Source organism: Oncorhynchus tshawytscha, linkage group LG31, assembly GCF_018296145.1.
Source record: "Oncorhynchus tshawytscha isolate Ot180627B linkage group LG31, Otsh_v2.0, whole genome shotgun sequence".
Classification (NCBI taxonomy): domain Eukaryota; kingdom Metazoa; phylum Chordata; class Actinopteri; order Salmoniformes; family Salmonidae; genus Oncorhynchus; species Oncorhynchus tshawytscha.
The window spans coordinates 30,950,419-30,977,296 of record NC_056459.1 but is presented as its reverse complement, the minus strand read 5'-3'; the positions used below and the strand labels follow the sequence as shown (position 1 = coordinate 30,977,296).

Here is a 26,878-nt window from a genome sequence, read left to right as displayed (position 1 = left end):
ATGTAAACATTCATACACATAGCTCATATATTATACAGCGCCAAGCCAAACCGCCTGACTCAAGTCATCTTACGTACCCCTGCTAAAACAGGAACCAGCTCACACACCCAGCAATAAAACTACCCCCCTAAAACTACCCCCCTCAGCTTTGGTGTCTCACGACCCCAGGAAACACAGACATTCCATCGCACGAACACATACACCCAGCCATAAAACTGCCCCCGCTCTGTTGTCCTGCATCACGATCCCCTGACACACAAATACCTTCTTGCATAAACACACACACCTCACCCCCCCCTCTACTGGTCGGGTGCTCAGAACAGAAGACTCTGCTGTGCACCAATGGGGCTCCGGCTCTGGCTAGAGCAGGTCCGCCTCCAACCCTTCGGGACCATCCAGAAGGCGACAAGACAAGACTCTACCTACTTTATTCTATGTATAAAAATGATTGTAACCTTTGTATAGGGCCCTTTTTCACCTGACTCCATAGTGAGTTATATGAACTAGGTCCGTGCACGTTAAACTGCAGAACAAGATATCTTTTGACTCATTAAAACTGCCTTTTGTTACAACTGAAATCCACTCTGTCCAGCGTCCGTGACTTGGTCTCAACTCTCCAATATATGAGTGAGTGAGTGAGTGAAGTTAACACACTTTTGGATGTAGCTGGCAAAACACACAAACAATTTACACTAGAGGTCGACCGATTAATTAGGGCCGATTTCAAGTTTTCATAACAATCGGAAATCGGTCATTTTGGACGGCAATGTTGTTGTTTTTTACATCTTTATTTAATCTTTATTTAACGAGGCAAGTCAGTTAAGAACACATTCTTATTTTCAATGGCGGCCTAGGAACGGTGGTCTAACTCCCTCATTCAGGGGCAGAACGACAGATTTTTACCTTGTCAGCTCGGGGGATTCAATCTTGCAACCTTACAGTTAACTAGTCCAACGCTCTAACCACCTGATTACATTGCACTCCACGAGGAGACTGCTTGTTACGCGAATGCAGTAAGAAACCAAGGTAAGTTGCTAGCTAGCATTAAACTTATCTTATAAAAATCAATCAATCATAATCAGTAGTTAACTACACATGGTTGATGATATTACTAGTTTATCTAGCGTGTCCTGCGTTGCATATAATCGATGCGGTGCGTATCGTTGCTCCAACGTGAACCTAACCGTAAACACCAATGCCTTTCTTAAAATCAATACACAGAAGTATATATTTTTAAACCTGCATATTTAGCTAAAAGAAATCCAGGTTAGCAGGCAATATTAACCAGGTGAAATTGTGTCACTTCTCTTGCGTTCACTGCACGCAGAGTCAGTGTATATGCAACAGTTTGGGCTGCCTGGCTCGTTGGCAGAATTTTTACGTAATTATGACATAATATTGAAGGTTGTACAATGTAACAGGAATATTTAGACTTCGGGATGCCACCCGTTAGATAAAATACCGAACGGTTCCGTGTTTCACTGAAATAAACGTTTTGTTTTCGAAATGATAGTTTCCGGATTCGACCATATTAATGACCAAAGGCTCGTATTTCTGTGTGTTATTATATTATAATGAAGTCTATGATTTGATAGAGCAGTCTGAGCGGTGGTAGGCAGCAGCAGGCTCGTAAGCATTCATTCAAACAGCACTTTACTGCGTTTTGCCAGCAGCTCTTCGCTGTGCTTCAAGCATTGAGCTGTTTATGACTTCAAGCCTATCAACTCCCGAGATGAGGCTGGTGTAACCGATGTGAAATGGCTAGCTAGTTAGCGGGCTGAGCGCTAATAGCGTTTCAAACGTCACTCGCTCTGAGACTTGGAGTAGTTGTTCCCCTTGCTCTGCATGGGTAACGCTGCTTCGAGGGTGGCTGTTGTCGATGTGTTCCTGGTTCGAGCCCAGGGAGGAGCGAGGAGAGGGACAGAAGCTGTACTGTTACACTGGCAATACTAAAGTGCCTATAAGAACATCCAATAGTCAAAGGTTAATGAAATACAAATGGTATAGAGGGAAATAGTCCTATAATTCCTATAATAACTACAACCTAAAACTTCTTATCTGGGAATATTGAAGACTCATGTTAAAAGGAACCACCAGCTTTCATATGTTCTCATGTTCTGAGCAAGGAACTGAAACGTTAGCTTTCTTACATGGCACATATTGCACTTTTACTTTCTTCTCCAACACTTTGTTTTTGCATTATTTAAACCAAATTGAACATGTTTCATTATTTATTTGAGGCTAAATAGATTTTTATTGGTGTATTATATTAAGTTAAAATAAGTGTTCATTCAGTAATTGCCATTATTACAAATACATTTGTATAAAAAAAAATATATATATATTTTTTTAAATCGGACGATTAATTGGTATCAACTTTTTTTTGGTCCTCCAATAATCGGTATCGGCGTTGAAAAATCATAATCGGTCGACCTCTAATTTACACACAGACACAGGCCTGTTACAACTCAAAGAACTTCTGGAGAACCTACCTGGCAAACAACTAAATACACCCCACCAACACATGGGTCTGATACAAACACATGTGCTGAAAATACACTTAGTGTAAAAAACATTAAGGACATCCAACTGACCTTGTGAACCCAGGTGAAAGCTATGACCCCCTTATTGATGTCACTTGTTAAATGCACTTCAATTAGTGTAGCTGAAGGGGAGACAGTTTAAAGAAGGATTTTTAAGCCTTGAGACAATTGAGACATGGGTTGTGTATGTGTGCCATTCAGAGGGTGAGTGAGCAAGACAAAAGATGTAGGTGCCTTTGAACAGGATATGGTAGTAGGTGCCTTTGAACAGGATATGGTAGTAGGTGCCTTTGAACAGGATATGGTAGTAGGTGCCTTTGAACAGGATATGGTAGTAGGTGCCTTTAAACAGGATATGGTAGTAGGTGCCTTTGAACAGGATATGGTAGTAGGTGCCTTTGAACAGGATATGGTAGTAGGTGCCTTTGAACAGGATATGGTAGTAGGTGCCTTTGAACAGGATATGGTAGTAGGTGCCAGGCGCACCGGTTTGTGTCCAGAACTCAACCCTGCTGGGTTTTTCACGTTCAACAGTTTTGTGTGTGTATCGGCGCACAATTGGCCCAGAGTTGTCCAGGTTAGGGTTTGGCTGGATTTGGGTTTGGCTGGAGTAGGCCATCATCGTAAATAAGAATTTGTTCTTAGTTGTCTAGTTAAATAAAGGTTAAATAAAAAATAAATAAAATAAACAACATGGGCCGGCATCCCTGTGGAACACTTTCGACACCTTGTAGAGTCCATCCCCAATGAATTGAGGCTGTTCTGAGGGCGAAAGGTGAGGGAGGTGCAACTCAATATTAGGAAGGTGTTCTATAGGTTTAGAATACTCAGTAGGGATGCACGATATATCGGTGAACATATTGGAATCGGACGACATTAGCTAAAAATGCCAACATCGGTATCGGCCCGATGTCTAGTTTAACACCGATGTCAAAGCTGACATGCATACCTATATAATGTAGGAACATGACGTAATGACGCCACGTACATTTTTGCGCTACACGTGCAACACAGCATTCCTAACCTAGCCCACAATATCTGCTGTGTGGATGGAGCAGTCAACAAGTCCAGCAGTCATTTGAAAGAGTAAGAACATTTTCAGCGAGACCACTCAAAGGCCGAAATCCATTAACGCCAAGATAATGGAGTTCATTGTCCTTGACCATCAACCGTTCTCTGTCGTGGGTGATGTTGGCTTTCGCCGACTGGTCGAGCAGCGCTACACACCACCAAGTGCACTATTTTTCAGACGTTGCCCTACCGGAGTTACACAGTAATGGGGTCAGTGCTATTAGCTGCACAACATACTATGGGACACCGTTCGGGTCTTTCAAATCAAATGTATTTATATAGCCCTTCTTACATCAGCTGATATCTTTGCGTGTCTTTGCGTGTCAAAAGAGATACACATTGACAATAACACTATTTGACGGGTTAAATAAGCTATTAATTTGACTCTTCAAACAACATTTAATAATATTTAGACTAGATAATGTTAAACAAGGTTGGAATGTGACGCAATGAAATGGGGTTATCAGTCCACTCAGTGACACCCACAGAACACAACTGTGAAGAGTTCACGCAAATAGTAGCGTTGTAGCTCTTATCGCGGGACTGTGACTGTGAGAAATCACCTCCAGTCAGCCTATTGTGTGTATTGACATTCTTATTGCACTGTACAGCTTTACCTTTGAGGATCAATGAAATGGGGTATCAGTCCACTCAGTAAGGGTTGAGGAATCAATGAAATGGGGTATCAGTCCACTCAGTAAGGGTTGAGGATCAATCTACTCAATACCCAAGATATTTTTTCCCAACGTCCTCCTCAAAGTTCTCAGACTCCAAAACATCCACACAGTATGGTTTTTCCTCTGGAATGGTGTTCACTACACAGAGTAGGTTGACAATAAATGTGTCTCTATTCACAGTTGTTTCAGAGTCCCACAATAAGAGCTACGACATAAATGTTTCTCTGGGTGTCCCTGAGTAGACTGATACCCCATGTCATTGATCCACAATCCATAGGTAAGGCTGTGCGGTGAAATAACTATTCCCTCCCAATGCTATTCTAAAGAATAATACATCCAGTGTGATTTCAACAGATTGTCAAATTAAGAAATGATTGTCTTTTGTTGATTTTATATAACATTCCAACCTCGTGTAACATGATCTATTCAATTATGGCACAATTCTACTATTTGTATTCATTTGCATCACTGTCAATGACAAACTTTTATTTTGAAGGCTAACTACAAAGTCCACTATTGTGGCTAATCGTTATTGTTGCTAGCTTCACATAGATGGGTCCGACCACCATTAATCAAATGTTGATTAAGAGTATAAATGTTTTATAAAATGTATAAATTTAATAAAAATAAATTTATAATTTCTTATAAATTAAGAGTTATTTTAGATGATGACACCTAGCTATATAGCTAGCTAGCTAACGATAGCTACTGAAATAGTTTGTCGTTTTACTATGTTTTTGGGGAAGAACAATGTTTGCGTCCATGAGCTAGCTAGCTTTTTTTTTTATGACCAGCACTGTAGGTGCGAGAGACAACTTTACCAGCATCATAGCATACAGCATCATAGCATACAGCATCATAGCCAACGTATCAATGAATCGTTGTGACAGTGTAATCAATGTGTAATAACTACGTAACACATGTATGAACGCGGTCAACTATTATGTGACGTGCAGTCATACTCCGGTCCGGATTGGTCAAATAGTGGATCTTTTTTTGACACGCAAAGACCAAAACGGCGATCCATAGAAATCCTGGTTGAGAATGAAACGACTGAACAACGAAACAGCACAGCAAGTAAGTGACATAAATAGATTTTTGATTATGTTTCACTGGTACTTGGGGACATGCGTAAATGACAACAAAATTACTTTTTGGTCAGTGTGTGTGTGTGTGTGTGTGTGTGTGTGTGTGTGTGTGTGTGTGTGTGTGTGACCGTTATTTAACTAGGCAAGTCAGATAAGAACAAATTCTTATTTACAATGACAGCCTATCCCGGCCAAACCCGGACGACGCTGGGCCAATTGTGTGCCACCTTATGGGACTCCCAATCACAGCCAGATTGTGATACAGCCTAGAATCGAACCAGGGACTGTAGTGACGCCTCTTGCACTGCCTTACACTGCTGCGTCCATGTGTGTGTTAACTATTTAACTGTACTAGAATGTTTAAAAAGAAAAAAAATTAAAATATCGGTATTGTTTTTTTTTTTTTTGGGCAAAGAAAATATTGGATATCGGTATCGGTGCATCACTAACACTCCGTGTACACACACCTCAAAGAACTTCTGGATGACGTAGTTTCCAAAGACATCGACCATGAGTTGGTAGGCAGCCTGGAGGATCTCACTGAACACCAGTTGACGCTCCGCTGAGCTGGCCCTCTCCAACTTCAACTGGATGAACCTGGAGATTCACAACACTCAAATTAAAATGTTCCTATATTTACTCACAGGGATAAAGAGAGAGAAAGAGATGAGAGAGAGGGAGATGAGGAGGATAATGAAGAGGGGGGGGCAGACAACATCTGGACTCAATCAATAATGATAAAAGACAGTAGGTCGGAGGTTTGGTACCAGGGTTTTGGTATTGGGCAGGGATGATGAGATTGTTTGTGCTATATTGCTGTGACACATTTTTTGAATATGGCCATAGGTGTGTGTCTCTACCTGAACTCCATGATGTGTGTGTCTCTACCTGAACTCCATGATGTGTGTGTCTCTACCTGAACTCCATGATGTGTGTGTCTCTACCTGAACTCCATGATGTGTGTGTCTCTACCTGAACTCCATGATGTGTGTGTCTCTACCTGAACTCCATGATGTGTGTGTCTCTACCTGAACTCCATGATGTGTGTGTCTCTACCTGAACTCCATGATGTGTGTGTCTCTACCTGAACTCCATGATGTGTGTGTCTCTACCTGAACTCCATGATGTGTGTGTCTCTACCTGAACTCCATGATGTGTGTGTCTCTACCTGAACTCCATGATGTGTGTGTCTCTACCTGAACTCCATGATGTGTGTGTCTTTACCTGAACTCCATGATGTGTGTGTCTCTACCTGAACTCCATGATGTGTGTGTCTCTACCTGAACTCCATGATGTGTGTGTCTCTACCTGAACTCCATGATGTGTGTGTCTCTACCTGAACTCCATGATGTGTGTGTCTCTACCTGAACTCCATGATGTGTGTGTCTCTACCTGCTGCCGTGTTGGTCCTGACTGAACTCCATGATGTGCCCAGCAATCTCTCTCAGCTGCAGGTTGGGGTAGCGGTTGTTCCGGAAGTCTTCTAGAAGCCGGCTCCGCCCTGACGGCATCACGTCCGACATTCCGTAACGTAGCCGTGACGACGGGAAGAGCTGGCTGCTGGGAGAGAAGAGGGAGGAGCCAGAACTGGCGCTGCGATACTTCGCCTCCGCCCCCGGAGCAGCAGATATGAAACGACCGCTGCCATTGGTCAGACCTCCTGTGGGAGGGTTTCAGAGAGGAGGTTAGTGCTGATTGGACATAATAATAACCATGATAAAATGTTATAACCACAAAAATACACTGCAAGTTTTATGTCAGCATGGTAACAACAGACCTCGTCACTCACCCAGGTTGAGGTTGGATGAGGAGCTGTGATTGGACAGAGAGGGGGGTGGAGTTAGGGAGTGGGAGGGGCCTTGGTTGGGCAGAGGCATTCCGACCGGCCCGGGGGAGGAGCTAAAGCCCAGGGTTCCGTTGTAGAACCCCCCGTGGCCAATGGGAGTGAGGCTGGACTGCGTGCGTTTGTACAAGTCACTAGTGCCAGTCAGAGAGTCACGACGAGAACCACTCCCACCACTGGAGTTAGCCACTGGAGGGAGACAGAGAGACCATTAACACAGAGTTGACCAGTAGAGGGAGCTATACACACACAGACACATAGATAAGTCAGAAAGCTTCAGACAGTTGAACAGAAATAGTGAGAAGCATTTCCATTAGGGATGGGCATTTGAAATGATTTCATTTTTTTTACAGGTATTTCGACTATCTGAAAAAACTATGATATTATTCTAACAGTCGGTCCTCCCGAGTGGCACAGTGGTCTAAGGCACTGCATCACAGTGTTAGCTGTGCCACTAAAGATCCCGGCCGCAACCGGGACACCCATGGGGCGGTGCACAATAGGCCCAGCGTCGTCCTGGTTATGGGAGGGTTTGTCTGGCAGGGATGTTCTTGTCCCATCGCGCTCTAGCGACTCCTGTAGTGGGCCGAGCGCAATGCACACGTCGCCAGGTGTACGGTGTTTCCTCCGACACATTGGTGCGGCTGGCTTCCAGGTTAAGAGTGCATTGTGTCAAGAAGCAGTGCGGCTTGGCTGGGTTGTGTTTCGGAGGACACATGGCTCTCGACCTTCACCTCTCTCGAGTCCATAATTTCATGTAATTTCATCTTGCATTGATTAGAACTCAAATTGGTGGTGAATGGCACTGGAGGGAATACAGTACGTTTTGCGGGTTCCTGACCAATTGCGCTATTTTGTGTGTTTTTTTGTGCTGAGCTTAACATCTTTTGTACATAATGTTTCCCACATCATTTTCTATGACTGAAAATAGCTTCTGGACATCCGAACAGCGATAACTAACCTCGATTTGGAAGAGTACTTCTACTTCAATGAGTCAGAGGCAAAATACATTAATTATTCCGGACCAGGCCCAAATTCCCGACACTTGAAGGAGACAGCGCAATAGAGGCCGGCGTGTGGGATACCTGACAACACAACAACAGAGAGTGGAAAAATTGCCTCTACCCTCCGTTCTATTGGTGGACGTGTAATCACTGGAGAATAAATTGGATGAGTTCCATTCCAGACTGATCTGAAGACCTGTAATATCCTGTTTCTCAGTCGTGACAAAACAAGGACATTGTAAATATAAATCTAGCTGGTTTTTCTATTGGCAGGACAGCACGGCAGCATCGGGAAAGCTCAGGTGAGGGGGGTGTCTTTCAGTTATCAGCTGGTGCGCAATCTCTAATATCAAGGAATACTCGAGGTTTGATTCGCAGTTCTGCTCGCCTAAGTTAGAATACCTCATGATGAGCTGTAGACTATAATATTTACTAAAATAGTTTATATTTCTAGTAGCTGTCTATTTACCACCACAAGTTGATGATGGCACTAAGACCAGACTCAACGAGCTATTTTGGGCCATAAGCAAACAAGAAAATACTCAGAGGCGGTGCTCCTAGTGGCCGGTTACTTAAATGCAGGAAAACTGAAATCCGTTTGACCTCATTTCTACCAGCATGTCACCTGTGCAACTAGAGGCGAAAAGCCTCCAGATCACCTTTACTTCACACAGACTCGCATAGAAAGCTCTCCCTCCATTTGGCAAATCTGACCAAAAACTGGTCCGATGAAGCGGATGCTAAGCTACATGACTGTTTTGCTAGCACAGATTGGAATATGTTCTGGGATTCATCCGATGGCATTGAGGAGTTTACCACATGAATAAGTGCACCGACGACGTCTTCTCCACAGTGACCGTACGTACATTTCCCAACCAGAAGCCATGGATTACAGGCAACAACATCTGCACTGAGCTAAAGGCAAGAGCTGCCGCTTTCAAGGAGCGGGACACTAATCCGGACGCTTATAAGAAATCCTGCTACAACCTCCGATGAACCGTCAAACACGCAGTGTCAATACAGGACAAAGAAAGAATACTACCTACACCGGCTCTGATGGTCATCGGATGTGGCACGGCTTGTAAACTATTACGGACTACAAAAGGAAACCCAGCCGCGAGTTGTCCAGTGGCGCGAACCTACCAGACGAGATAAATTATATGCTCGCCCCAACGCTAGCAACACTGAACCGTGCTCTTCCGGACGACTGTGTGATCACGCTCTCCGTAGCCGATGTGAGTAAAATCCTATAAATAGGTAAACATCCTGGGGGCTAGACAAAATACCAGGATGCAGACTCAGAACACGCACTGATCAGCCGGCAAGTGTCTTCACTGACATTTTCAACCTCTCCCTGTCGGAGTCTGTAATAACTACATGTTTCAAGCAGACCACCATAGTCCCTGTGCCCAAGAACGCCAAGGTAACCTGACTAAATGACATTCGCCCCGTAGCACTCACGTCTGTAGCCATGAAATGCTGGTCATGGCTCACATCAACACCATCATCCCAGACACCCTGGACCCACTTTAATTTGCATACCACCCCAACGGATCCACATATGACGCAATATCTAGTGCTCTCCAAACTTCCCTTTCCCACCTGGACAAAAGGAAAACCTACGTGAGAGTGCTGTTCATTTGACTACAGCTCAGCATTCACCACCAGTGCCCTCATCACTAAGCTAAGGATCCTGGGATTAACTGGATCCTGGACGGGGAGCACCAAGGTTGTGATGGTAGGCAACAACACATCCGCCATGCTGACCCTCAACATGGAAGCCCATCGGGGGTGAATATTCCATCCCCTCCTGTACTCCCTGTTCTCACACGACTGCATAGCCGCGCACGACTCCAGGCCCGATCACCGACGACGATGAGACAACCTATAGGGAGGTGGTGCCAGGAAAACAACCTCTCCCTCAACGTCAGCAAGACAAAGGAGCTGATTGTGGACTACAAGAAACAGAGGGTCGAGCAAGTCCCCATCCTCAGACGGGGCTGCAGTGGAGCGGGTAGAGAGCAAGGCCCTAAAAAGAGCAAGGCCCTAAAAAGAGCAAGGCCCTAAAAAGAGCAAGGCCCTAAAAAGAAGAATGCCCTAAAAAGTGTCAAGGACTCCAGCTACCAAATCAGACAGTTCTCTCTGCTACCACAAGGCAAATTGGTACCGATGCACCAAGTCTGGAACCAACAGGACCCTGAACAGCTTCTACCCCCAAGCCATGAGACTGCGAAATAGTTAGTATTCTGGTGCCTAGTCACTTTACCCCTACCTACAGTATAATGCTGTTACTGTCTATTATCTATCCTTTACCCCTACCTACAGTATACTGCTGTTACTGTCTATTATCTATCCTTTACCCCTACCTACTACAGTATACTGCTGTTACTGTCTATTATCTATCCTTTACCCCTACCTACTACAGTATACTGCTGTTACTGTCTATCTACCCCTATCTATCCTTTACTATCTATTATCTATCATTTACCCCTACCTACAGTATACTGCTGTTACTGTCTATTATCTATCCTACCTACTACAGTATACTGCTGTTACTGTTTATTATCTATCCTTTACCCCTACCTACTACAGTATACTGCTGTTACTGTTTATTATCTATCCTTTACCCCTACCTACAGTATACTACTGTTACTGTCTATTATCTATCCTTTACCCCTACAGTATACTGCTGTTACTGTCTATTATCTATCCTTTACCCCTACCTACAGTATACTGCTGTTACTGTCTATTATCTGTTCTGTTGTCTAGTCACTTCACCAGCAAAGAAATCAGCAAAGACCTCAGAAAAATTGTAGACCTCCACAAGTCTGGTTCATCCTTGGGAGCAATTTCCAAACACCTGAAGGTACCACGTTCATCTGTACAAACAATAGTACGCAAGTATAAACACCATGGGACCACGCAGCCGTCATACCGCTCAGGAAGGAGACGCGTTCTGTCTCCTAGAGATGAACGTACTTTGGTGTGAAAAGTGCAAATCAATCCCAGAACAACAGCAAAAGACCTTGTGAAGATGCTGGAGGAAACATGTACAAAAGTATCGATATCCACAGTAAAACGAGTCCTATATCGACATAACCTGAAAGGACACTCAGCAAGGTAGAAGCCACTGCTCCAAAACCACCATGAAAAAAGCCAGACTTCGGTTTGCAACTGCACATGGGGACAAAGATCGTACTTTTTGGAGAAATGTCCTCTGGTCTGATGAAACAAAAATAGAACTGTTTGGCCATAATGACCATCGTTATGTTTGGAGGAATAAGGGGGAGGCTTGCAGGCCGAAGAACACCAACAAAGTCAAGGTATTGGAGTGGCCATCACAAAGCCCTGACCTTTATCCCATGGAAAATTTGCGAGCAAAACTGAAAAAGCATGTGTGAGCAAGGAGGCCTACAAACCTGACTCAGTTACACCAGCTCTGTCATGAGGAATGGACCAAAATTTACCCAACTTATTTTGGGAAGCTTGTGGAAGGCTACCCAAAACGTTTGACCCAAGTTAAACAATTTACAGGCAATGCTACCAAATACTAATTGAGTGTATGTAAACTTCTGACTTACTGGGAATGTGATGAAAGAAATAAAAGCTGAAATAAATCATTCTCTCTACTATTATTCTGACATTTAACATTCCTAAAATAAAGTGGTGATCCTAACTGAACTAAAACAGGGAAATTTTTCATATGATTAATTGTCAGGAATTGTGAAAAACTGAGTTTTAATGACTCCAACCTAAGTGTATGTAAACTTCCGACTTCAACTGTGTGTGTGTGTGTGTGTGTGTGTGTGTGTGTGTGTGTGTGTGTGTGTGTGTGTGTGTGTATATTCAGTGTTATTTTTCTATTACTTCTCTGGTTAGGCCTGTAAGTAAGTTTGTCTAAACCTGTTATTTAAGAAGCATGTGACTAATACCATTTGATTTCTACTTCACTTACTACACATGAAGCCTCTGATGGTAGTGCTGCTTTGATTGACCCACAATAACAAGCTACACAGGTGAAAAGTGTGTAGGCTACCAGTGTTTTTTTTTTTTTTTTAATGGGGCGCACCCATAATAACTGCTAAATCTATTGATTCATTAACATTTCTAATGTCATGGTACTTGTATGTACGCATCTCACAGATAATTACATTTTAGACAAAGCCCTTTCATTAAAATAAGCATTTTTAATATTTGTCCAAAATTAATACTCTCGCAAGTAACTGAATACTAACGTTCGTTCGGATACCGGAATAACGGTAACCCGCCCCTGCTCTCCATTCAGACTACTGAGTCCCACACACCTGCAGTGCCAAAGCCTACTGAGTCCCACACACCTGCAGTGCCAAAGCCTACTGAGTCCCACACACCTGCAGTGCCAAAGCCTACTGAGTCCCACACACCTGCAGTGCCAAAGCCTACTGAGTCCCACACACCTGCAGTGCCAAAGCCTACTGAGTCCCACACACCTGCAGTGCCAAAGCCTACTGAGTCCCACACACCTGCAGTGCCAAAGCCTACTGAGTCCCACACACCTGCAGTGCCAAAGCCTACTGAGTCCCACACACCTGCAGTGCCAAAGCCTACTGAGTCCCACACACCTGCAGTGCCAAAGCCTACTGAGTCCCACACACCTGCAGTGCCAAAGCCTACTGAGTCCCACACACCTGCAGTGCCAAAGCCGCCCAACGTCGCTCCGAGTGAAGAGTTGCTCTGACCAAACCCCAGAGAGGCAGAGCCGGGGCCCGGCTGGGCGGAGCCTGTAGAGAAAACAACCAATCACCTTTGTTAATCTACTTCTGTCACCGAGTTTATATGCTAAACAAAATCATATTTGAACACATTTGTCACGTTCCAGGCCGACTACATTGCAGACACCTGCCAGATCTCACAAAGCCAAGGCAGATTGTTGACATATAAACGACCACATGATATAGGAATCCGATGCACGACTGGCCAATCCATGACGCGGCATGCAACGTCTCCAATGTAGTTGCCCTGGAAACGACCTCTGCCAATTCACCCGTTTAGTTTTTCACTCACAGTACGTCAATTGGCTACCTTGAGAGAAGAGGGAGGAGCTCTGGGATGAGTTGCTAAGAGAGGATCCATAAAAGGAGTTTCCTGACATAGCCCCTCCCCCCTGCTGCTGAGGCTGCTGTGATTGCATGGCTCGGAACGGACCATTGGCCCCGCCTCCCATACCACCGTTAGCCCCGCCACCTGCAGCTGCTGCTGCCACTGGAGAGAGGGTAGGAGAGAGGGTAGGAGAGAGCAGAGAGAAATAAATTGTCATAAGTGAGAGTTTGGTGGGCTGATACAAGTGAGATACTGTATTAGGGTGACTGAGTGACAGAGATACTGTATTAGGGTGACAGAGATACCGTATTAGGGTGACAGTGACAGAGATACTGTACTAGGGTGACAGATATACTGTATTAGAGTGACTGAGTGACAGAGATACTGTATTAGGGTGACTGAGTGACAGAGATACTGTATTAGGGTGACAGAGATACTGTATTAGGGTGACAGAGATACTGTATTAGGGTGACAGAGATACTGTATTAGGGTGACAGAGATACTGTATTAGGGTGACAGAATACTGTATTAGGGTGACAGAGATACTGTATTAGGGTGACAGAGATACTGTATTAGGGTGACAGAGATACTGTATTAGGGTGACAGAGATACTGTATTAGGGTGACAGAGATACTGTATTAGGGTGACAGTGACAGAGATACTGTACTAGGGTGACAGAGATACTGTATTAGGGTGACAGAGATACTGTATTAGGGTGACAGAATACTGTATTAGGGTGACAGAGATACTGTATTAGGGTGACAGAGATACCGTATTAGGCTGACAGTGACAGAGATACTGTACTAGGGTGACAGAGATACTGTATTAGGGTGACAGAGATACTGTATTAGGGTGACAGAGATACTGTATTAGGGTGACAGAGATACTGTATTAGGGTGACAGAGATACTGTATTAGGGTGACAGAGATACTGTATTAGGGTGACTGAGTGACAGAGATACTGTATTAGGGTGACTGAGTGACAGAGATACTGTATTAGGGTGACAGAGATACCGTATTAGGGTGACAGTGACAGAGATACTGTATTAGGGTGAAAGAGATACTGTATTAGAGTGACTGAGTGACAGAGATACTGTATTAGGGTGACAGAGATACTGTATTAGGGTGACTGAGTGACAGAGATACCGTATTAGGGTGACTGAGTGACAGAGATACTGTATTAGGGTGACAGAGATACTGTATTAGGGTGACTGAGTGACAGAGATACTGTATTAGGGTGACAGAGATACTGTATTAGGGTGACTGAGTGACAGAGATACTGTATTAGAGTGACTGAGTGACAGAGATTCTGTATTAGGGTGACAGAGATACAGAGATTCTGTATTAGGGTGACAGAGATACAGTATTAGGGTGACTGAGTGACAGAGATACCGTATTAGGGTGACTGAGTGACAGAGTGACAGTATTAGGGTGACTGAGTGACAGAGATACCGTATTAGGGTGACTGAGTGACAGGGATACCGTATTAGGGTGACTGAGTGACAGAGATACTGTATTAGAGTGACAGAGATTCTGTATTAGGGTGACAGAGATACTGTATTAGGGTGACAGAGATACTGTATTAGGGTGACTGAGTGACAGAGATACTGTATTAGAGTGACTGAGTGACAGAGATACCGTATTAGGGTGACTGAGTGACAGAGATACCGTATTAGGGTGACTGAGTGACAGAGATACCGTATTAGGGTGACTGAGTGACAGAGATACTGTATTAGGGTGACAGAGATACTGTATTAGGGTGACTGAGTGACAGAGATACCGTATTAGAGTGACTGAGTGACAGAGATACCGTATTAGGGTGACTGAGTGACAGAGATACTGTATTAGGGTGACAGAGATACTGTATTAGGGTGACAGAGATACTGTATTAGGGTGACTGAGTGACAGAGATACTGTATTAGAGTGACTGAGTGACAGAGATGACCGTATTAGGGTGACTGAGTGACAGAGATACCGTATTAGGGTGACTGAGTGACAGAGATACCGTATTAGGGTGACTGAGTGACAGAGATACTGTATTAGGGTGACAGAGATACTGTATTAGGGTGACTGAGTGACAGAGATACCGTATTAGAGTGACTGAGTGACAGAGATACCGTATTAGGGTGACTGAGTGACAGAGATACTGTATTAGAGTGACTGAGTGACAGAGATTCTGTATTAGGGTGACAGAGATACTGTATTAGGGTGACAGAGATACTGTATTAGGGTGACAGAGATACTGTATTAGAGTGACTGAGTGACAGAGATACCGTATTAGGGTGACTGAGTGACAGAGATACCGTATTAGGGTGACTGAGTGACAGAGATACCGTATTAGGGTGACTGAGTGACAGAGATACCGTATTAGGGTGACTGAGTGACAGAGATACCGTATTAGGGTGACTGAGTGACAGAGATACTGTATTAGGGTGACAGAGATACTGTATTAGGGTGACAGAGATACTGTATTAGGGTGACAGAGATTCTGTATTAGGGTGACAGAGATACTGTATTAGGGTGACAGAGATACTGTATTAGAGTGACTGAGTGACAGAGATACCGTATTAGGGTGACTGAGTGACAGAGATACCGTATTAGGGTGACTGAGTGACAGAGATACCGTATTAGGGTGACTGAGTGACAGAGATACCGTATTAGGGTGACTGAGTGACAGAGATACCGTATTAGGGTGACTGAGTGACAGAGATACCGTATTAGGGTGACTGAGTGACAGAGATACTGTATTAGGGTGACAGAGATACTGTATTAGGGTGACAGAGATACTGTATTAGGGTGACAGAGATGTATTAGGGTGTCAGAGATACTGTATTTGGGTGATAGAGATACTGTATTAGGGTGACTGAGTGACAGAGATACTGTATTAGAGTGACTGAGTGACAGAGATACCGTATTAGGGTGACTGAGTGACAGAGATACCGTATTAGGGTGACTGAGTGACAGAGCTACTGTATTAGAGTGACTGAGTGACAGAGATTCTGTATTAGGGTGACAGAGATACCGTATTAGGGTGACTGAGTGACAGAGATACCGTATTAGTGACTGAGTGACAGAGATACTGTATTAGGGTGACAGAGATACCGTATTAGGGTGACTGAGTGATAGTGTAAATGAAGGAGTGTGTTACCTGCATGTGCAGCAGAGGGAGAGATAATAACTGAGCCTGCGGGGGCCATGAGGCGTACGGGTCCGCCCCTAGATCCTGTGTTGACCACTAGCGCCCCCGTCTGGTCATAGTAAGCAGCTGGAGCCAGCATGGGATAGCCTGCAGAGAGGAACTCATGGGTTAATCGGTGTGTGTGTGTGTGTAAATGTCGTGCTCACCAGGCGGGGTGTGTGTGTGTGTGTGTTAGTAAATGTCTTGCTCACCAGGCAGGGGGTGTGTGTGTGTGTGTGTGTGTGTGTGTGTGTGTGTGTGTGTGTGTGTGTGTGTGTGTGTGTGTGTGTGTGTGTGTGTGTGTGTGTGTTAGTAAATGTCTTGCTCACCAGGCGGGGTGTGTGTGTGTGTGTGTGTGTGTTAGTAAATGTCTTGCTCACCAGGCACGCCGGCAGCCAGCCCCTGTCCGAAGGCAAGAGCTGAGTTGACTGCTGCGGCGGAGATCAGCTGGTCGTTCTGCTGACCCTGTTGACCTTGGCTAGGGGTCAGGGGTCGCTGGTTACCGCCCCCACGCATCACCTAGAGTTACATAAAGGTTAGCCAATAGGAGGGCAGAAGGGTCTGAGACTGAGTCAATGGGAAAGGTTAGCCAATAGGAGGGCAGAAGGTCTGAGACTGAGCCAATGGGAAAGGTTAGCCAATAGGAGGGCAGAAGGTCTGAGACTGAGCCAATGGGAAAGGCTGAGTAGCGGTGGAGGGCTGGTTTAACTCCACAAGGTGTTGTTCTTAGTAAAACGCCATGAACACACACTGACATTAGGAGGTGCATATGAGGGCATAACTTCTCTGGGCTTGTGGTAATCTCACAACCATAAAGCGCTGAGCACTGAAGAAAAAGAAAAGTCCGACAGTAGCTTTACCTAATGAGGAGCGGTCTAGCCAATAGGACGCCACTGACCTGTTGTTGGTTGTGCTGGTTCTGTCCTTGAGCCTGTTGATTGGCTGAGTTGTTGGCGGCCGCAGCCTGTTGCTGGAACAGATTGGCTGGATACACTCCCCAGGGAGTCACCCCGTAGTACTGAGGAGGCATCACCGTTGGGCCTGAACACACACAATAAGTTAGTTGGTACAGGATGGAGGTTGCAAAGTCAAGACAGCAGGTTAGATTCCTGGGACCAGCCATGTAGAAAAATGTATGCATGCTGGACTGTCATCATATTCCCATAGTACAGGGGATATGAAATAACAAAATGGCAGGTGTGTGTGTGTGTGTGTGTGTGTGTGTGTCTTACCCAGTGTTGCAGCAGCTGCCAGTCCAGCAGCGTAGGGGTCGGTTCCAGACGGACCGGTACTGATGATGTAAGGGTTGGAAACAAACGCTTGAGCCAAACCTGAAAAGACACGTACATAAAGATCACAGAGAAACAGAGACTAGAGCTGCCCAGCCAGACACACATTGGCCAGCCAGACACACATTTTCTCCTCCGCTCCTGACTACATGTGCTGCCATAGAAAGACAAGGAGTGCGACAGCCATCCACATTCAAGTCAATGATGACATAATGGGTGGGACTGGTGGCCATTGTGAGTGTACCCATAGCAACAAAGCAGGAAGTAAAAATATGTGCAATGATTCAGCTCAACTGACAAAACATTTATTGAATTGCATGAGCCACATCAGTTAACATCATTTGAACGAACATTCTACGTTACCATGGAAATTATGGCGTCACAATACCAGGCAGCAATTTGTGAGTGTACAAATGACTGTATATTGACAAAGCCATTGATCACGTGACATCCATCATTCAGATGTGAAGACTCAATTAGGGCATTTGAAGCCCAGTAGGAGGTTAAGACGGCGTCTCATGGAGACTAAAACGTGCACAGTTGGAGCTACTCCAGCTAGCTCACTGCTGCCGCCTCTCATTACGTAACTGAAGTTGACAGCCAACCGGGGTACTGCAGGCTGCCATTAGCTACTTAATGATCTTATAATGTCTGTGTGCCAGGTAATACATTCAAGGACATGCATCTGGTGTAATGGAAGTAATTATTGGTGCCATGTTTGTCTACAAGTCCAGTCCAAATTCAATTGATTGGACATGATTTGGAAAGGCACACACCTGTCTATATAAAGTCCCACAGTTGACAGTGCGCGTCAGAACAAAAACCAAGACATGAGGTGGAAGGAATTGTCCGTAGAGCTCCGAGACAGGATTATGTCGAGGCACAGATCTGGAGAAGGGTACCAAAACATTTGACACATTGAATATCCCCAAGAACACAGTGGCCTCCATCCTTCTGAAAATGAAGACATTTGGAACCACCAAGACCCTTCCTAGAGCAGGCCGCCTGGACAAACTGAGCAATCAGGGGAGAAGGATCTTGGTCAGGGAGGTGACCAAGAACACAAATGGTCACTGACAGAGCTCCAGAGAGAACCTTCCAGAAGGTCAACCATCTCTGCAGGACTCCACCAATAAGGCCTTTATGGTAGAGTGGCCAGACGGAAGCCACTCCTCAGTAAAAGGCACGACAGCCCGCTTGGAGTTTTCCAAAAGTCACCTAAAGGACTAAGACCATGAGAAACAACATTCTCTGGTCTGATGAAACCAAGATTGAACTCTTATGCCTGAATGCCAAGTGTCACATCTGGAGGAAACCCAGTACTGATCATCACCTGGCCAATACCATCCCTACGGTGAAGCATGGAGGTGGCAGCATAATGCTGTGGGGATGGTTTTCAGTGGCAGGGACTGGGAGACTAGTCGGGATCGAGGGAAAGATGAACGGCGCAAAGTACAGAAAGATCTTTGATGCAAATCTGCTCCAGAGCGCTTAGGACCTCAGACTGGGGCGAAGTTTCACCTTCCAACAGGACAACGACTCTAAGCACACAGCCAAGACAACACAGGAATGGCTTCGGGACACATCTCTGAATGTCCTTGAGTGGCCCAGCCAGAGCCCAGACTTGAACCCGATCAAACATCTCTGGAGAGACCTGAAAATAGCTGTGCAACGATGCTCCCCATCCAACCTGACAGAGCTTGAGAGGATCTGCAGAGAAGAACGAGAGAAACTCCCCAAATACAGGTGTGCCAAGCTGGTAGCGTCATACCCAAGAAGACTCAAGGCTGTAATCACTGCCAAAAGGTGCTTCACTGAGTAAAGGGTCTGAATACTTATGTAAATGTGATTTGTTTTTAATTTGTCATAAATTAGCAAAAAGTCTAAAAACACAGTTTTTGCTTTGTCGTTACGGGGTATTGCGATGTCGTTACGGGGTATTGCGGTGTCGTTACGGGGTATTGCGATGTCGTTACGGGGTATTGCGATGTCGTTACGGGGTATTGCGGTGTCGTTACGGGGTATTGCGATGTCGTTACGGGGTATTGCGGTGTCGTTACGGGGTATTGTGATGTCGTTACGGGGTATTGTGATGTCGTTACGGGGTATTGTGATGTCGTTACGGGGTATTGTGATGTCGTTACGGGGTATTGTGTGTAGATTGATGAGGGGAAAACATTGAATACATTTTAGAATAAGGCTGTAACGTAACTAAGGATGATACAGTTACCGGTTTCAAGATGAACCACGGTAAAATTCCAGGCGATAAGTTTTACAGTTTCAAATTGAAATTAGCTTTAAAACCGTGTTTGATTACCATGGTTTGAAAAACTCACGGTAAATACTGTCCAGCATCAACCAAAGTCAGCAACAGTCTGACGCAGGCGGAGCAACGTGGGTTGTGTTTTGGGTGAAAACATGGCGGAAGGCAGTGACAGCGCTCAGGAGATTTTGTCGGCCTTCTAAGAGAACCAAATCTGAAGTCTGGTCGTATTTTGGGGGTTTTACAAGAGTGCCGAGGGAAACTTAAATCGAAGATCGTCACCCTGTCTACAGAACATTAAACAACAACAAAAAACACAAGTGCTGCTCATTTTATTTGTTGTCTGTTGGTTTTCAATATAAAACGTGGTGAAATTATTTCCGTTTATCAGTACTTTGTTTCAATAATACTGAAAACCCGTGATCATTATGGTCACTAAAATCTCTAAACGTAACAAAATGTGTAAAGAGGGGTCTGAAATCTTTCCAAATACATTGTATATGTTGTACTCAGTGTCTGATTTGACTCTCTGAGGGGAGACCACCCACAATTCTTCATCACTATTGTTCTAAATTTAATTAAGTCCTAACTGTTAAAACAGAATTATTTTATTTTTTCCCAAGAGGGTCGTCACCCATAACTATCGGTTACACGTTTATATGCTAATTGTGCCAGACATAAGATACACAGCTAGTCCAAGAACAACATTTCATCGCTGAATAACATCACCCAAAAATGTCTTTCACCTGCAAAACAACTGACACAGACACTCTCTCTGTCTCTTACCAATGTGAGATTGCTGTGCTGCTGCCAAGGCATACTGCTGCTGTTGGGCTGCTAGAGCACTGGGTCTCTGGAACACCTATACACAGGTTACATTACACACGCAGGTTACATTACACACGCAGGTTACATTACACACGCAGGTTACATTACACACGCAGGTTACATTACACACGCAGGTTACATTACACACACAGGTTACATTACACACACAGGTTACATTACACACACAGGTTACATTACACACACAGGTTACATTACACACACAGGTTACATTACACACACAGGTTACATTACACACACAGGTTACATTACACACACAGGTTACATTACACACACAGGTTACATTACACACACAGGTTACATTACACACACAGGTTACATTACACACACAGGTTACATTACACACACAGGTTACATTACACACACAGGTTACATTACACACACAGGTTACATTACACACACAGGTTACATTACACACACAGGTTACATTACACACACAGGTTACATTACACACACACAGGTTAGGTTACATTACACACACACACACACACACACACACACACACACACACACACACACACACACACAAGGTTATATCACACACACACAGGTTATATTACACACACAGGTTGTATTACACACACACAGGTTGTATTACACACACACAGGTTGTATTACACACACACACACACACACACACACACAGGTTATATTACACACACACACACAGGTTATATTACACACACACACAGGTTATATTACACACACACACACACACAGGTTATATTACACACACACACAGGTTATATTACACACACACACAGGTTATATTACACACACACAGGTTATATTACACACACACAGGTTATATTACACACACACACAGGTTATATTACACACACACAGGTTACAGGTTATATTACACACACACACAGGTTATATTACACACACAGGTTATATTACACACACACACACGGTTATATTACACACACACACACACACACACACACACACACACACACACACACACACACAGGTTATTACACACACACACACACACACATTACACACACAGGTTATATTACACACACAGGTTATATTACACACACACACACACACAGGTTATATTACACACACACACACACACACACACACACAGGTTATATTACACACACACACACAGGTTATATTACACACACACACACACACACACAGGTTATATTACACACACACACACAGGTTATATTACACACACACACACACACACACACACACACACGTTATATTACACACAGACAGGTTATATTACACACACACACACACACACACACACACACAGGTTATATTACACACACACACACAGGTTATATTACACACACACAGGTTATATTACACACACACAGAGGTTATATTACACACACACACACACAGAGGTTATATTACACACACACACAGAGGTTATATTATATACAGGTTATATTATATACAGGTTATATTATACACAGGTTATATGGACTAGGTTATATATACGGTGCCTTCGGAAAGTAGTCAGACCCCTTGACCTTTCCACGTTACAGCCTTATTCTAAAATTGATGAAATTGTTGTTTTTTCACCAATCTACACACAATACCCCATAATGAGAAAGCAAAAACAGGTTTAGAAAAATGCCAATTTTTTTTTTTTTTAATTAAAAATCTAATATCATATTTATATAAGTATTCAGACCCCATACCCTTTATTCTGTACTTTGTTGTAGCACCTTTGGCAGCGATTACAACCTTGAGTGTTCTTGGGTATGACGCTACAAGCTTGGCACACCTGTATTTGGGGAGTTTCTCCCATTCTTCTCTGCAGATCTCTCAAGCTCTGTCAGGTTGGATGGGGAGCGTTGCTGCACAGCTATTTTCAAGTCTCTCCAGAGATGATTGATCGGGGTCAAGTCTGGGCTCTGGCTGGGCCACTCAAGGATATTCTGAGACTTGTCCTGAAGCCACTGCTGCATTGACTTGGCTGAGTGCTTCGGGTCATTGTCCTGTTGGAAGGTGAACCTCCGCCGCAGTTTGAGGTCCTGAGCAGGTTGTCATCAAGGATCTCTCTGTACTTTGTTCCGTTCATCTTTGCCTCGATCCTGACTAGTCTCCCAGTCCCTGCTGTGGCCAGCTCTAGGAAGAGTCTTGGTGGTTCCAAACTTCTTCCATTTAACAATGATCGAGGCCACTGTGATCTTGGGGACCTTCAATGCTGCAGACATTTTTTGGTACCCTTCTCCAGATCTGTGCCTCATCACAATCCTGTCTGGGAGCTCTACGGATAATTCCTTCGACCTCATGGTTTGGCTTTTGCACTGACATGACCTGTCAACTGTGGGACCTTATATAGACAGGTGTGTGACTTTCCATTTACCACATGTGGACTCCAATCAAGTTGTAGAAACATCTCAAGGATGATCAGTGGAAACAGGATGCACCTGAACTCAATTTCAATTCTCATATCAAAGGGTCTGAATACGTAATGTAAATAAGGTCTGTTTTTTTATTATACATTTGCAATGACATTTGTCATTATGGGGTATTGTGTTTAGATTGATGACATTTTTATTTATTTAACCCATATTGGAATAAGGCTGTGATGTAACAAAATGTTGAAAAAGTCAAGGGGTCTGAATACTGTACTCACAGGTCACATGACACACACAGGTCACATGACACACACAGGTCACATGACACACACCGGTCACATGACACACACACACACACACGGTCACATGACACACACACACACACCGGTCACATGACACACACACACAGGTCACATGACACACACAGGTCACATGACACACACAGGTCACATGACACACACACACACACCGGTCACATGACACACACACACACACCGGTCACATGACACACACGTTATGCTCACAGTCACACACTTAGTATATACACACATACACCTCTGCTGGTTGCTATAGTAGAGGGGTCCATGGTGGTCATCACACACACACCTGTTGTTGGTTGCTGTAGTCGAAGAGGCCCATGGTGGGCTGAGAGTCCATGGTCATCTGGGAGTTGTAGCCAAACTGCAACGGCTCCATCACAGACTGCATGGTATCCATGGTAACACCCTGTTCCACCCCAGAGAAGACCTCTTGGGGTTTGGGACCACCACTACCTCCCATGGAGACCATACACTCCCCTCCTACACCCCCTATTAGGTCAGTGTCTGGACCCGCGGGCAGTATCTGGCCTTGACGACTGGAGAGAGAGAACGGAGGGGCGGGGGAGAGAGAGAACGGAGGGGCGGGGGAGAGAGAGATACGGAGGGACGGGGGAGGGAGAGAAGAGGGACGGGGGAGAGAAGAGGGACCTGGAGAGACGGGGGCTGAGAAGAGGGACCATGGGGGCTGAGAGAAGAGGGACGGGGAGTTGAGAGAACGGGGGAGAGAAGAGGGACCATGGTAGAGACGGGGGAGAGAAGACCTCTTGGGGTTTGGGACCACCACTAGGAGACGGGGGAAAGAAGAGGGACGGGGAGGGACGGGGGGAGAGAGGAGGGAGAGAGGAGGGACGGGGAGAGAGAGGAGGGACGGGGGAGAGAGGGGGAGAGACGAGGGAGAGAAGAGGGACGGGGGAGAGACGGGGGAGAGAGACGGAGGGAGAGAGAGAGGGACGGGGGAGAGAGACGGGGGAGAGAGAGAGGGACGGGGAGAGACGGGGGGAGAGAAGAGGGACGGGGGGAGACGGGGGAGAGAAGAGGGACGGGGGAGAGACGGGGGAGAAGAGGGACGGGGGAGAGAAGAGGGACGGGGGGAGAGAAGAGGGACGGGGGAGAGACGGGGGAGAGAAGAGGGACGGGGGAGAGACGGGGGAGAGAGAAGAGGGGCGGGGGAGAGACGGGGAGAGGGAGAGGGGCGGGGGAGAGACGGGGGAGAGAAGAGGGGCGGGGAGAGAGACGGGGGGAGAGAAGAGGGGCGAGGGAGAGACGGGGGAGAGAAGAGGGGCGGGGGAGAGACGGGGAGAGAAGAGGGACGGGGGAGAGACGGGGGAGAGAAGAGGGACGGGGAGAGACGGGGGAGAGAAGAGGGACGGGGGAGAGACGGGGGAGAGAAGAGGGACGGGGGAGAGACGGGGAGAGAAGAGGGACGGGGAAGAGGGAGAGAGAGACGGGGGAAGAGAAGAGGGACGGGGAGAGACGGGGAGAGAAGAGGGACGGGGAGAGAAGAGGGACGGGGGAGAAGAGGGGAGAGAGGAGGGACGGGGGAGAGAGGAGGGAGAGAGGAGGGAGGGGCGAGGGAGGGACCGGGGAGAGAGGAGGGACGGGGGGAGAGAGGAGGGACGGGGGAGAGAGGAGGGACGGGGGGGAGAGAGGAGGGACCGGGGGAGAGAGGAGGGACCGGGGAGAGAGGAGGGACCGGGGAGAGAGGAGGGACCGGGAGAGAGGAGGGACCGGGGGGGAGAGAGGAGGGACCGGGGGAGAGAGGAGGGACCGGGGGAGAGAGGAGGGAAACATGGTTAACCATCCGTGTGCATATGTACACACTGAGTACACCAAACATTAAGAACACCTTCCTAATATAGAGTAGCACCTCTCAGAACAGCCTGAAGTTGTTAAGGCGTGGACTCTACAAAGTGTCCCAAAGCGTTTCACAGGGACGCTGACCCACGTTGATTGAAATGCTTCCCACAGTTGTGTCAAGTTGGCTGAATGTCCTTTGGGTGGTGGATCATTCTTGATACACACAGAAAACTGTTGAACATGAAAAACCCAGCAGGGTTGAGTTCTAGACACAAACCGGTGCGCCTGGCACCTACTACCATATCCTGTTCAAAGGCACCTACTACCATATCCTGTTCAAAGGCACCTACTACCATATCCTGTTCAAAGGCACCTACTACCATATCCTGTTCAAAGGCACCTACTACCATATCCTGTTCAAAGGCACCTACTACCATATCCTGTTCAAAGGCACCTACTACCATATCCTGTTCAAAGGCACCTACTACCATATCCTGTTCAAAGGCACCTACTACCATATCCTGTTCAAAGGCACCTACTACCATATCCTGTTCAAAGGCACCTACTACCATATCCTGTTCAAAGGCACCTACTACCATATCCTGTTCAAAGGCACCTACTACCATATCCTGTTCAAAGGCACCTACTACCATATCCTGTTCAAAGGCACCTACTACCATATCCTGTTCAAAGGCACCTACTACCATATCCTGTTCAAAGGCACCTACTACCATATCCTGTTCAAAGGCACCTACTACCATATCCTGTTCAAAGGCACCTACATCTTTTGTCTTGCTCACTCACCCTCTGAATGGCACACATACACAATCCATGTCTCAATTGTCTCAAGGCTTAAAAATCCTTCTATAACCGGTTTTCTCCCCTTCATCTATACTAATTAAAGTGGATTTAACAAGTGACATCAATACGGCATCATTGCTTTCACCTGGTCAGTGTGTCATGGAAAGAGCAGGTGTCCCTAATGTTCTGTACACTCAGTGTACACAGAAGAGGTAGGTGTGTGTGTGTGTGTGTGTGTGTGTGTGTGTGTGTGTGTGTGTGTGTGTTTACCTGTACTCCTTGCCATCCACGTCCAGGCCGTTCTGCACAGGGAGCCCGTTGGGGTTGATGACATCACTGATGATGTCACCCTCTCCCATCTCCTTGAGTTTCTCTCCTTCAAATGAGGCCTTTGGTTTCTCCCTAATCTCCTCCCCCACCTCTCCATCCCTCGGACCCTGAGAGAGAGAGAGAGAGAGAGAGAGAAGCAGTGAGAGAGATAGAGATGCAGTGAGAGAGAGATAGAGATGCAGTGAGAGAGAGAGAGGGAGGGAGGGAGAGAGGGATAAAAGTTGGGCGACAGATTGAGAACATTGTGATTGACACATTGATCAATAAATTGACAGTAATATATAGAGGTAACAGCAGGAGATCCATAGAGCTGAGAGAGATCTAAAGAGACACAGAGAGAGAGAGATCTAAAGCGAGAGAGAGAGATCTAAAGAGAGAGATCTAAAGCGAGAGAGAGAGAGATCTAAAGAG

The 26,878-nt window shown here is 45.6% G+C and overlaps 1 protein-coding gene across 4 annotated transcripts in view; it reads right to left on the bottom strand.

Annotated features, from left to right (window-relative positions):
* Positions 1 to 26,878, bottom strand: part of LOC112229423 (pumilio homolog 1-like) — a 75,191-nt gene that overhangs the window by 6,241 nt on the left and 42,072 nt on the right. For 2 of the 4 annotated variants that reach the window (XM_042310365.1, XM_042310364.1), the window contains exons 7-18: positions 26,408 to 26,574; positions 23,826 to 24,075; positions 20,821 to 20,896; positions 17,715 to 17,813; positions 17,381 to 17,523; positions 16,863 to 17,001; positions 16,453 to 16,590; positions 13,270 to 13,467; positions 12,894 to 12,986; positions 7,169 to 7,411; positions 6,772 to 7,039; positions 5,847 to 5,976 (exon numbers count right to left, since the gene is read on the bottom strand). In XM_042310365.1, the coding sequence (XP_042166299.1) occupies positions 5,847 to 5,976; positions 6,772 to 7,039; positions 7,169 to 7,411; positions 12,894 to 12,986; positions 13,270 to 13,467; positions 16,453 to 16,590; positions 16,863 to 17,001; positions 17,381 to 17,523; positions 17,715 to 17,813; positions 20,821 to 20,896; positions 23,826 to 24,075; positions 26,408 to 26,574 (1,944 nt within the window). The remainder of the gene's footprint in view (positions 1 to 5,846; positions 5,977 to 6,771; positions 7,040 to 7,168; positions 7,412 to 12,893; positions 12,987 to 13,269; positions 13,468 to 16,452; positions 16,591 to 16,862; positions 17,002 to 17,380; positions 17,524 to 17,714; positions 17,814 to 20,820; positions 20,897 to 23,825; positions 24,076 to 26,407; positions 26,575 to 26,878) is intronic. The other 2 variants (XM_042310366.1, XM_042310367.1) reach the window with 1 other exon arrangement.